We start from the raw sequence: 12,390 nt of genomic DNA, 5'->3' as shown, positions 1-12,390 counted from the left end.
ATGGTCCGATACTGTCCTTAAATGAAAGACAAGGGTTCAGATTGAAACGACTCTGTATAATAACGTCACAAGTTAAATGTACACACACACAGACACAGACATACCCACAGATATACAGAGACCGTGGGTGCATTCAACCTTTTTCGTTTATCTTGGTTTGTGTGTCTTTGTATGTGAGTGTGTGTATGTGTGGGGGAACATTTACCTTTGAGATTAGTATAGGCAGTAGTGTGTGTGTGTGTGTGTGTGTGTGTGTGTGTGTGTATGTGAACATTTACCTGGGACATTCATCTACAGGGAGTAGTGTGTGTGTGTGTGTGTGTGTGTGTGTGTGTGTGTGTGTGTGTGTGTGTGTGTGTGTGTGTGTGTGTGTGTGTGTGTGTGTGTGTGTGTGTGTGTGTGTGTGTGTGTGTGTGTGTGTGTGTGTGTTTGTGTGTGCTTGTCTACCCACCTGACTCCCAGCAAGAGACAAATAACTAGTTTCAAGCTAGCGCTAATAGATGCCTGCTGGGCTCACAATTGGTTAATGCATACCTTCTTGATAATCACAAGGGGAGGGAAAAAATCCTTTTGTCTTTATTCGTATTGGATGTTGAATTTCTCATCAGCTCCAATCTGTTATCTGTGGTCATTTAACATCTTCTGAGATGCTCCGACACAATGGCAGCCATTTTCTCTTTGTGTCTGTACCAAAGGAATGTTTTTATTTTTGTACATTTTGCCTGTCAGAAGATAGCCACCACCTTGTGAAAGTAACTTTGAAATGTCATCCATGCATCCAATTATTATTATAGATGTGGCAGGGGACCACCGTGTGTGTAGAATGATAATACAAAAATCATGTCCCCGCTTCTCTTACGAAAGTATTTTTAATTTTCTTTCGTTTTTCTTTTATAGCTCTTATCGCAGCACCCCTTGAAGTTGGAGTGAAAATATTGTATTTTACACCTTCATTCCAACTTTCTGCTCTGTATTATTGCAATAATCATGAGCAATACAAGATTCAAAACTTTATTATTTGTTGACGACAGTCTGGATTGGTTCTTTTTTTCACTAAGGGCGTTGCTCAATCGCTTTTCACGGCACAAACATATTTCCTAGTGCTGCGGTGCAATTAGGCCTTTATGTCCCCATTACCTCCGATTCCCTACGGAACATCATTAAGAGTAAACATATTTGAATATGTTTTAATGTTACACCCTATGCTGATATGACTGATGGACATGGAAATGAAGTGCATGATGTTTTAAGGATAGAAGGACGCAGTGGTGTGTGTTGAAGAGCCAGGAAATAAAATGTTAAAGAAAAGAAAATGTGGCGCCTTTTCATCTTTTTACTGCTGGCAAAATATCCCCATTCATATACAAACGATGGATAGTATAGTATATAAAATATAGAAAAGTATACAAAAGACAAGCGTCTTTAAATGATGCCACTTAAATATAAATAAATATGTGCTGCAAACACGATTAGTGTGTGTGGACATCGCAGGACTGATGAACAATACTGGTATTCCGGGGAAAAAGGAGGTACGACTTGAAAGAGACAACTAGGATAAGCAAAACAGGTGAAGGTTGCTCCACTCCACCGCTCTGTACGGCAGACGACATCCACCGCTCCTGTTTTCCTTGATGCAGCTGTCTGCTTTGTCTCGTGGCGTCGTGGTCCCTGTCAGGGAAATCATTTTGCGTGTGACAGCTACTGAATAGCCTTCAAGGCTGATATTTTTTCAGTGGACTTGATTGGTTCGCAAAGTACTGTTGGTAGGGGGGGGGGGATTGTTTGCATCATCTTGTACGCATCATCGTGTTTGCATTATCCCATTAGCTGTGACCTCCCAGGCGGAGAAAACGGATACTTATCTATATATTTGTATATATGTACGTGTATGTATATATATTATCTATACATATAATGTATTTATGTATAGATAATGTATTTATGTATGTGTATGTGTATATTTTATATATATATAATGTATTTATGTATATATATTGTATTTATGTATGTGTATATATGTGTATTATTAATATACAGGTTACTTAATGCTATGGAGCCTGCATAAGGCCTAACTCCTTTGCAGAGGGCATCTCTTAGGAATGCGTGTTTACAAAAGATGATGGGGATGGTAGATTCTGCCGACACAATGATGCGAAGGTTTGTTTTTGGAAGATTTTGTTCCGGAAGGCTTGTGTGAACAGAGCAGAGTAGACTGCGAGTCAGTCATCACTGCTCCGCAGAACAGAGGATGGGAGATGGGCACACTTTGCTTTTTATCTGCCTTTTGGCCTTCTGTAGAGACTTAGCCAGCATTTCCCTGCAACGAAAACAGCTATATGGATGGACAGGATATGGATAGGAAAGCACCAATGTGGGTCCCCAATGAGTATCGGTGACGTTTGAAACGAATGCAGGGTTCCTGCCTTTGTCAGGTAGGTTGGACATCGTCCCTCGGTCTTGCCTGTGTCCCTGAAACCATTGGAAACCGGTGATCCAGTAGAGCCAGGTTCACCTTGAAAGGACCATGCTGCTAGGATGACTCATCCTTCTTTGTATTCTTCATGGCATTCGATTCCCTGAATTGTTTTCATGAAGAAATAAATGATAAAAGCCTCTCCAGTCTGACTCACTCAGCATTTATAGTGTTGCTAAACGAAAAGGTTCCATATATGAGCCATTTGGTTGCAGTCTTGGGTTTTGAGGTTGACTTGACGTGTTTTACCTTTTTTTTAAATGTATGAGCTTTTGCTGTTCTTCTCAAACGACATGCAAGGAGGGATCCCCTCCAATAACCCTTGCCCTTTGGGGGGCTAGGGTTATTGGTAGTCATACTTATATGGCCTCCAGAGCCCTTTGAGACCGTCACTGTGATTAAGGGCTGTGGAAATAAAATTGTCTTGGCTTGACCTCTGCTGCTAAGGGCTTTAAACTCGCTGTGGTACCCCCTCCCCACCTTCTCTCTCCCTCTCTTCATCTTCTCCATCTTTCCTCCATCGTCTCTCTCTCTTATCTCTCAATCTCTCTCATTTAGCTGTCGACATTTGTGTGTGAGTGTGTTTTCCGTGCCTCTAATGGCCCCTTTGGTGCCTCATCTCTATTCCTGTTCCCTCCTCCCCCAGCTCGGACACCCCTCAGAGGGCTGTTTTCGCCGGCAGCATGCAGCTCCTGGCTGGGATCAAGTTGTGCACAGGCAGGGTCCTCACAAACCACCCTCATTACGAGGACCGCGACCTGAGGGAGCGGACTAAGCAGGTAACGTGGTGGGCCCCCTACCTCCTACTCTCACTCTGGCTTCAGTTGGGTTCTTTTTTTAAGGATTTAACATCTATTTAATTATCTTCTTGTATAGCTTCTCATCCAATGTTTCCCCCAGCACTGTATGGTTAAGGCTGCATGGTTAAAAAATAAATAATATTATATATATATATATATATATATATATATATATATATATATATATATATATATATATATATATATATATATATATATATATATGTATTTTTTATACATTGGCCTTAACAACAATAAGGCCCCGCCTTGACTATAAATGTATTAAAAAAAAAAAACATTATTATTATTATTTTTAACACTCATCTATTACTTCCGATCTATAGATTATATTTATAACATATTTCATGGATATCATTCTAGAGAATTCTAGAATGATATATATACACGTGTAAACATTTTCTACCCTCTTTTTTTTATTCTTCTGTGCTCACGTCTTTCCCTTCAATATTGTTTTTATATGCCCGTTCGTTATCTTCTTCTCTTGCATTCGCCCCTTTTTCTGTCGTCATGTTGAAACCGAGTCCGGCTCGTTGCTGACAAAAGACAACAGTCCTTGCGAACATCCATTGTTTCGCCGTCAGAAACATATATAGATAGATTGCATATAAACATACAACGCCTCAAGTCGATAGCACCATCACCGCCACTGCTATCGGCGGGGTGAGCGATGGGCCTTGCGCTCCTCCAAACCAGGAGCGATGTGCAGGGAAAACGGAGGCGAGTGACCTCCCAGTGATTGAGGAGGAAGTGGAGGACATGTGTTACACTGAGGGATATGGTTGCAAACGAGGAATACATTGTGTGCAGCATCGTGCCCATCACAGAACAACACGGAAAATAAGTTGATAAAATATGGATAGTAATGCGCACGGAGCTTGCCAGATGATCATTATCCGCATCCCTGCTGTGGTGGTAATGGCGGTAAAGCACAGCCCTGAGTAAGATACTGGATAATTATATAGCTACATCCATATCATTGGAATTGAATAATACATACTGACCGTTGGATAGATAGATAGATAGATAGATAGATAGATAGATAAAAACATTTTGAATCCACCGAATTCCTTAATTTGTTGTTTTACAGTACCACAGTATAGCCGCCAAAAGTCAATCTGTTCTGGGGCAGTTTCTGGTTAACTTCACCAGCATGGCCGTCCTTTATTCCTTCATTAGCCTCAAGTAGAGTAAGTGTCCCCAGCCTGTCACTGTTGGCGATACTTCAACAGAGGCAGGCTGGGGCTTTCATCCCGCTTGGAGGGCAGGCCAGCCCCCCACGCTCTGCTGGACTTAATAGTTAGTCTTGGTTCACGGTATAAGATCCTCGGCTAGCGGCCTGGAGATGTTTGCAGGGTCTTTAGTCTGACTGTGGAGGGCCAGATAACACACCGGCATGTAAAGAGTCATAATGAGGGGCAATAGGGTTGTAAGGCTTCATGGTAAATTAAAAAAGAATGGGTTATTCGGTTGTGCCCCCTTTTCCTCTCTCTATCCCCCATTCATCCTTTATCTCTTGCTCTCTTTCTTTCTCTTTCTTCTTTTCTCCCTTGGTTTCTTGTAAAATGTCATCACCAAGAGTATATTCATGAGGGGCTACATTAGTAACAAAGTGTTGGGAGACTTACTGTGTCTATTGTTCTGTGTGTGTGTGTGTGTGTGTGTGTGTGTATGTGTGCGTGCGCGTGTGTGTCTGTGTTTTTATGTGCTTGCATGTTTGTCTGCGTGTGCATGGGTGTGTGTATGTGTGTGTGCTTGCTTTTGTTTGTGTGCGTACGTGTGTGCGTGCATGCATGTGTGTATGTGTGTGTATGTGCTTGTGTGTGTGTGTGTGTGTGTCTGTGTGTGTGTGTTTGTATGCGTGTGTGCGTGCCTGCGTGCGTGATTGTGTGCGTCCATGCGTGTCCGCGGGCGGGCGTGCGTGTGTACTTGCATGTGTGTGCTTGCGTGCGTGTGTATGTGTTCCGTGTGTGTGTGTGTGTGTGTGTGTGTGTGTGTGTGTGTGTGGGTGCGCGCGGGCCAGGTGTACCAGGTGTACGCGCAGCGCTCCCCAGAGGAGGTGCATCGGGTGCTGCGGGCGGCCGGGGCCGACTACGTGGTGCTGGAGGACAGCGTGTGCTACGAGCGGCGGCACGCACGCGGCTGCCGCCTTCGAGACCTGCTGGACCTGGACAACGGACACGTGAGTGGAACCTCCCGACGTACGCACGCGTGCACGCGCGCCTGCTCACACACACACACACACGACCTCGCACGCTCACACAGACCCACGCAAAAAACCCAAACAACCTCGCCCACACACAAGCAAACACTCACTCGTGCTGGAACACACATGCTGTGACACATGCACACATCTTCGCACACAAATACGCACGCACAGCCTCGCACACACTCTCGCACATAAACGCACATACAAAAACACACACACACACACACACACACACAAACACACAACCTCACACACGCAAACACTCGCTCATACTCAAAGACGCAAACAAGCACATGCACGAGCAAACACACACATCCTCACCCACCCCCCCCCCCACACACACACACACAACCACACTCATACACACACACACACACACACAAATAACCACACATACACTCTCAAAGACACACAATCACACAAACACACACACACACAAACACTCTTTCACAAGCCCCCACACACAGACACACAAACACTCACTCACTCACACACACACACACACACACACACACACACACACACACACACACAAAAACACATGCACAAGCAAAAGCACACATCTTCCCACACCCACACACACACACCCACCCCCCAACCTTATGTAGACCCTGTTTGTGCGCGCGGGTATGTGTGCATGCCACTTGACACACTTTCAGTCCGACCCCTTTGAAATGTTCCAGACGAACACAGGGGACCCCAGATCAATAGCAGCTCTCCTCTCATCTCAACATCACTCGCTCGCCCTCGCCTCGTTTTCTCTCACTCTTTTCTTTCAATTTCCATTTAACCCCTCCTGACCCTCCATAACACCCTGTCGCCCCCCCTTTTCGCCTTTTTCCACGAAGATCCTGAAGTATTGCTTGCGTGCCTAAAAGCGCGTCAGCCTGTGAATGTTTTGCTTCCTGCAAGGCATTCCCCATGGATTGTGTTTATGTGCATGTGCGTGTGTACTGTCACATTTTCACAATTTATTATCAATAATGACTCTTAACATGGGTCTTGACAGTATGTTATTACATATGAACAGATAGTGGTTGATCCGAAATGAGTGTTCTTAAGAATTCCACTTTTCCACTTTGATCCACTTTATACTCAACTTCAGAGTAGCTGTAATGCCTACAAAGCCTTGAGGCACGATCATCCACATTACATGTATTCACATTTTTCTATAAAGCAGGTGTTTCGATTTACTCCAGTTTCATCATTCTCCCTCTAAGCATGAATCCATGGAAATTAGGTTGACTTTGACTATTGATGTGAATACACGCATTACGTTCATTTAAACAGGTGCTGATGAGACCGGGTGATTTTAGTGCGTCCACAATTTTTTGACTGTTAGACAGTTGAAAAGAAAAAGAGAATGATGTGGATTGGAAAAAATATGTTTATTACCTTCCTTGAACAGCCTTATAAGAGGTGGAACCCACAATTCATATGACTTTATATGACTATTATGGTATTTTTTATCCATTATTCTTTTGAATTGTTAGTAGGTAGTAGATATAGTCTCTATTATTACCAACCATTATTTTTAATTAGTATTATTTGTATTTGTAACTGTTAATTTAACAACTTTCATTGCTTAAGAATGCCCTTGTTTCCTGTTCCTGTTCTCTGGCAGATCATGGATGGACCCGGAGAGAACGATCCCGACCTGGTGCCCGCCTCCAATCCGCGGTTCTGCGAGGCAGTGAAGACCGACTCTCCGGTCTACTCTGCTCTGTTCACCCAAGCCTTCCGGAACAAAACCTTCCACGTTTACCGGCTCAAGAAGAAGCGAAAGAGAGGCTCCAAGAGCTCCGCGGAGCCGACCCGGACTCACTAACACGTGGACAGAGAGGTGGAAAAAATATGTCTCGCAGGCATCTTCATGGACAGCTAAGGAGAATAATCAAAGCCTGGTCCTGTGGAATGGGAAGTGAGTCCGGCTTTGTTGTGATCCCTTTTATTTAATTGTTCGCTAACCTTTCGCTGGCCGCTTTTCAGCCGTGAGAATGTTTTTTTTCTGTAGATTGATGGAACATGGTGGGAGGGAAGTCCAATTAAAGAGCTGTTTCCAGAGCCTACAAGGCTACCTTTCTCTCTCCCTATCCATCTATCTATTTCTCTTGCTCTCTCTGTCTCTTTCTATCTGTCTCCAGCTTTCTCATTGTCTCTCTCTCTACTCCCAGTAGAGTTTTTTCATATTTTAATGGTGTAATAGAAACCTTTTGAAACAAGGTCAATTATCAAGCTTGTGGTTTGGCAGGCAGCAGTTCGCTTTTCGTGTGATACAGTATTAAGTGCATTAAGCACTGTCTTTTGTTTTAGTTCCCTTGCTGTGATTTTAAATAGGCAAAATGGCTCACCATGAAAGGTTACTGTCTGTTTAATTTCTTCATTTGGCTTTAACATCCTCACTACACAGCATTTTCTCACTGTAGATAGTGACAAATCTTTCTCATCCTCCTTCAGTCATTTACATATTTTGGGGTAATTGGGCATTTTTGATCCACAGGGTAATTTAATCTAACTAAAAGCACTCAGCCCTCAATATATTTGTGTTAAAGAAGCTAAAAAAATCAGCCTTATTTTGATGAATGCGCTTTGAAAATGACTACGACTAAATTAATTCACACATTAAAAAGCTCTGCCAAGGCACAATGTTATAATTAGGAATTGGAAATCCTGAAATGCACACATTGAACAGTGTCCAACTTGAATCCCTCAGGTGGTTGTGGTAATGGTGGTGGCGGTGCTGGTGGGGCGCTGGTATTCATCTGGGAAATGGACTACTATGCAGCCATTGGAGTAACAAACATTAGCTTAGCGTTGCTAAGCCTCTCCGGGAGGTGTGTTTGCCGGGACTCGGTGAACGATGGAGAGGAAAGGAAAGAGACTCAGAGACGCGACTTGCATGTGACTATTTACTCGATAAAACCCTGTTGTCAACGCAGCCCAGACCCCTTATGTAATCGGAGGCATGTCAGCTGTTTGCCGACCTCTCACACAGAGAAGGAATCTTGGGCATACACACAAACACTCACCATGCTTGCACACACACACACACACACACACACACACACACACACACACACACACACACAAACACACACATAATGAAAGTGGTGCCGACAGTTGGTTGGCGTCCAACTGAGCTGATTCCCTACTGTGCTCCCAAATGTTTCGGAGAGAGAGAGAGGGAGAGGGAGAGTGAGGATGTGGGGTGGGCGAGGGAGAAAGACACCAACAGAATAACGGAGAACGAAAATGTCCATGTTTGAATAGAGAAAAACACACGGTTCCCCTGAACCAAAGGGAAATGGCTGAAAGGTAGGAGCTATCTGACAAAGGGAAGGTGGTAAGAGATGGGATCGGTTTGGATTGGGTATAAAAATAAACGAGAGGGACGTGTGTGTGTGTGTGTGTGTGTGTGTGTGTGTGTCAGTGAGTCAGTAATTACAGGGCTGGCTAGTTGAAGTTGCGTTCAAAAGCCCGCATGCTAAGATGTTTGCCGCCCCCGTCCCTTTCATTCTCGTGTCCCGCTGCCTACATGAGTGTGCACATGCAAATCAGTGTCCCGTCTCTGATGGTCCGCACCGCCGCCAGCACACACACCTGCGTACCGATTTCGAATACAGGCTTTTCCTTTTTTTTAAGGCGGACAATGAGGTATTCACTGTTATTGTGAGTGAGTGCTGTGTAGATTGGCGCCAGCGACGGCATTGAAATGCCCCAATCAGAGATCACAGTGAAATAACGCCTTTTCTCTCTCGCTACGGCTCCTGAGGAAGATGTTTCATTCGGGACGTGTCGGATTGGTATATTCGAGATTGGCTGTTTAGTGTGTGTGTTTACCTGCCAGGAGCACACTCATGTAAATTGTGTTTTCTTTTATTGCATTATTTTCCTTGTCAACATTATTGATTTGCGTGCGTATTAATGGGGATCATTTGAGGCCTGCTGCTTCTGTTTTGAAAAGATAAATGTTGTTGGTGATTATTTACCGTGTATATATTTCAACCTTCTTGGGGATGGGGGGATGTTTGCAGTCGCGGTACTCCACCGTTGCGCAAACTTCAGATGAAGGGCAGGAAGTGAAAGGCAGAACGTCAAGCAACAGTCCTCGGTTGATGAAAACAGTGTGGAACCATATGTTTGAGAACGATGTCAGACAAAATACTTCAATGTATTGAAACTGGTCCATATTGGTTTAAAAATAATGATTACTCAAACGATAATAATGATTTACCTGCTAGCAAGTGAGTAGACATAGTAAATTACCTTGGACTGTCGCCCAAGTACTTCAACAGAGCTCACATGATCAGCATTCAAAAGCCAGGAGCCATGTCACTTATCTGCCAATGGGTTTGGCAGATAAGACTTCCTGCCCTCAATCTCATATTTGCTCCAGTGGTGTGACGTCCCCTGCAAAACAAAACAACCTATTAGGAGTAATGGGAATATTTGTCAAGTGTTACTGGGTGTTACGAAACGACAATGGCACTTTTGGGTGTATTGTGCCAATGGGTGTATTGTGCCAACCTGTATTGTGCCAAATGAGGTGCCATTGTTTGCACAGCTATAGCAATGGCTCTCCCATTGTTTAACAAGTTTGACTCGGTTGTTAGAGAAAAGTTTTGGTGTAAATACGTCACACTGGAATCCAACCCACAGGGCTATCATTCCGCCTAAGTTTGAGTAAATGGGAATCAGCGAATGCAGCATCTTGTGTTTGAACAGCAGTGATGATCAAGTGTTTGTTTGTTCAATTCAATGACTTCTGTCTGTCTTCTGTTTAGTGTTTTGGAGGAAAGCTTGTCAGAATCCTTTCGTTAGCATGGTACCCATTCATTTCAAGATCCTGCCATTAGTTTGGAACCTTGCAGCGGGGTCTTCAAATGAATGCAATTGGATTGTCATCATGTTGTGGTTATGAGAGTGGTAATAAAACCGAATGTGTGTACAGAATGGAGTGCAGTCCTTTAGCTTCTGATTGCTTGGGACACTTCTCGAAACACACATCAATGTTCATTGATATAATTAATTTCTGTATTGAGCTTTAAGCTAAATAATACACCTTAAGAGAAAACCACAAGGCTGAAGCCAGAGTTATACTGCCGAGGTTATGGAAGTTAAGACAAAATTTACAGTTTACAGTTTGTAATGAACACCTTGGAACCTCAGACTTTAATGGTAACGTTATTTTTGCTTCTGCAAGTCAGTAATGTCTCCCCATACTCATTTCTGATTGGCCAAAGGAGTCTGTTTCACAGCATCTAATCTTTTTATTTGCCTGTAGTTTACATTTGATTTCACAGGCCCTCTTTGGAACGGCAAAGAACTCTGTTAGCTCTGCAACGTGTACGCCAGTGCCTTGAAATGTATTTTAATCTCACTACAGTTGCCAGTTATTCCTTGCCAGTTAAATGGCTGCATTATCCAGATAATCCACTTTACATTGGTTAGATTAACACATAAGCAAAGTGTCTCATTAACTGTATTGCCGATAATAGCAGGAATAGTGGATCCTTGAGTTTGTTAACAAAGATAGAAACATGTCCACCCTCAAATTAAAGGCTTACTGCCTGCATCTATAGCATCCTGACCACAACCAGATCGGCAGGTTCATGCATGATCGTTTGACCTTTAAAAAGCATCGATTCAAAACCTAAATTGCATGCTGGCACAACACGTAACCATTCAGTTGATGGCTTATCTAATGGAGAGTCGATGCTGTTACTTGCCAATATCATATCATCCCACTGCAGACGCAAATGGGCGTTCTCGTGTGGTGGGGGTTCCCGTTTACGCAGACTGGAACGCCCCCTTCTTATTCTTCGTCGCCTTTCTCGCTGAACTGTATTAAAATGTCAAAGTGTACTACTCCGAAACCATGTAAATAGTGTTGTAAATAAACTTCCAAAGCTTTTCAGATCTTATTTGGAAAATAACTTCACATGGTGTGCCTTTTTACAATTTATTCGTTACCAGCATTCGTAGTGTTGATCAGCAGTGACAGTGGCAGTCCGCTATAAGACGTTGACGTCGCTTAACAACCGAAGACGCTGGGGTTGACAAGTTACCGGACCCAGTACCCAGTACCCAGTACCCAGTACCCATGCAAGTGAACGGAGCGTTCCACGGCATTGAGAAGACCCGGTTAATAAAGGCCTATAAAATGTCTGTTTATGGCATAGATTTCTCCTCAAATTCGGCCAATAAAGCAATGATAACAAAAGCAAAAAAAACACAAACGCTCGATCAAAGGCCCGACCCGACAATCAAAACCCTCATTGTTTAACATGAATTGGCGAAACAAATGACCACTGTAGCATATTTAAACACAATTCCAATTGTGCAGAGAATTATTTCCATTGGTCATTCTCAGTGGCGGCTGGCGATCAAACATGTTGGGTTGGGCACAGTAATAGACAGGGGGTCTGAGGTTCCCCCCCCCTCCCCATAATTCTTTGGGAATTTAATAGATTTGATTTCCTGTATTCTGGTGCATTTTGGGAATGGCCGCTACCTATTTACCTGCTTTTCATTCAGATTCATAGCCTACATCCTGACTTGCAGGGCCTGGACAAGCTTACACTGCATATACAGACCTACTTCATGGCCATTCCACCAGCCATTGCTATTTGACCCATTGTTGTTATTCTGATATTGAGACAAATCATGATCACTGTCCTATAGCGTCCATTTTTTGTCAGTCTCAATGTCTACTTCAAATGCAGTTAGAAATATGGGACAGTTGCTTCATTTTGTTTATATGCTACAGGCCGAAAGACTAAATTAATATGTAACTTACTTGCTCCTTTTAAGTATAACATTGCTTGGGGAGTCCAATTCCTCCACTGAAAAGGGTGGAAAGTCCTTACAACTCTCTGCTAGTTAGCGAT

At 43.4% G+C, this 12,390-nt stretch overlaps 1 protein-coding gene across 5 annotated transcripts in view; it reads left to right on the top strand.

Moving 5' to 3' along the window:
• dpy19l3 (dpy-19 like C-mannosyltransferase 3) overlaps positions 1 to 10,453 on the top strand; it is a 37,934-nt gene extending 27,481 nt beyond the window's left edge. For all 5 annotated transcript variants that reach the window (XM_060070741.1, XM_060070743.1, XM_060070742.1 and 2 more), the window contains 3 exons: positions 3,120 to 3,252; positions 5,315 to 5,473; positions 7,125 to 10,453. In XM_060070741.1, coding sequence (XP_059926724.1) covers positions 3,120 to 3,252; positions 5,315 to 5,473; positions 7,125 to 7,328 — 496 coding nt within the window. In that variant the 3' untranslated portion in view covers positions 7,329 to 10,453. The remainder of the gene's footprint in view (positions 1 to 3,119; positions 3,253 to 5,314; positions 5,474 to 7,124) is intronic.
• The last annotated feature ends 1,937 nt before the right edge of the window (positions 10,454 to 12,390 follow it).

Source organism: Gadus macrocephalus, chromosome 14 (assembly GCF_031168955.1).
Source record: "Gadus macrocephalus chromosome 14, ASM3116895v1".
Classification (NCBI taxonomy): Eukaryota; Metazoa; Chordata; class Actinopteri; order Gadiformes; family Gadidae; genus Gadus; species Gadus macrocephalus.
The sequence above is the reverse complement of the archived record's forward strand: the minus strand, read 5'-3'. Positions and strand labels throughout refer to the sequence as shown.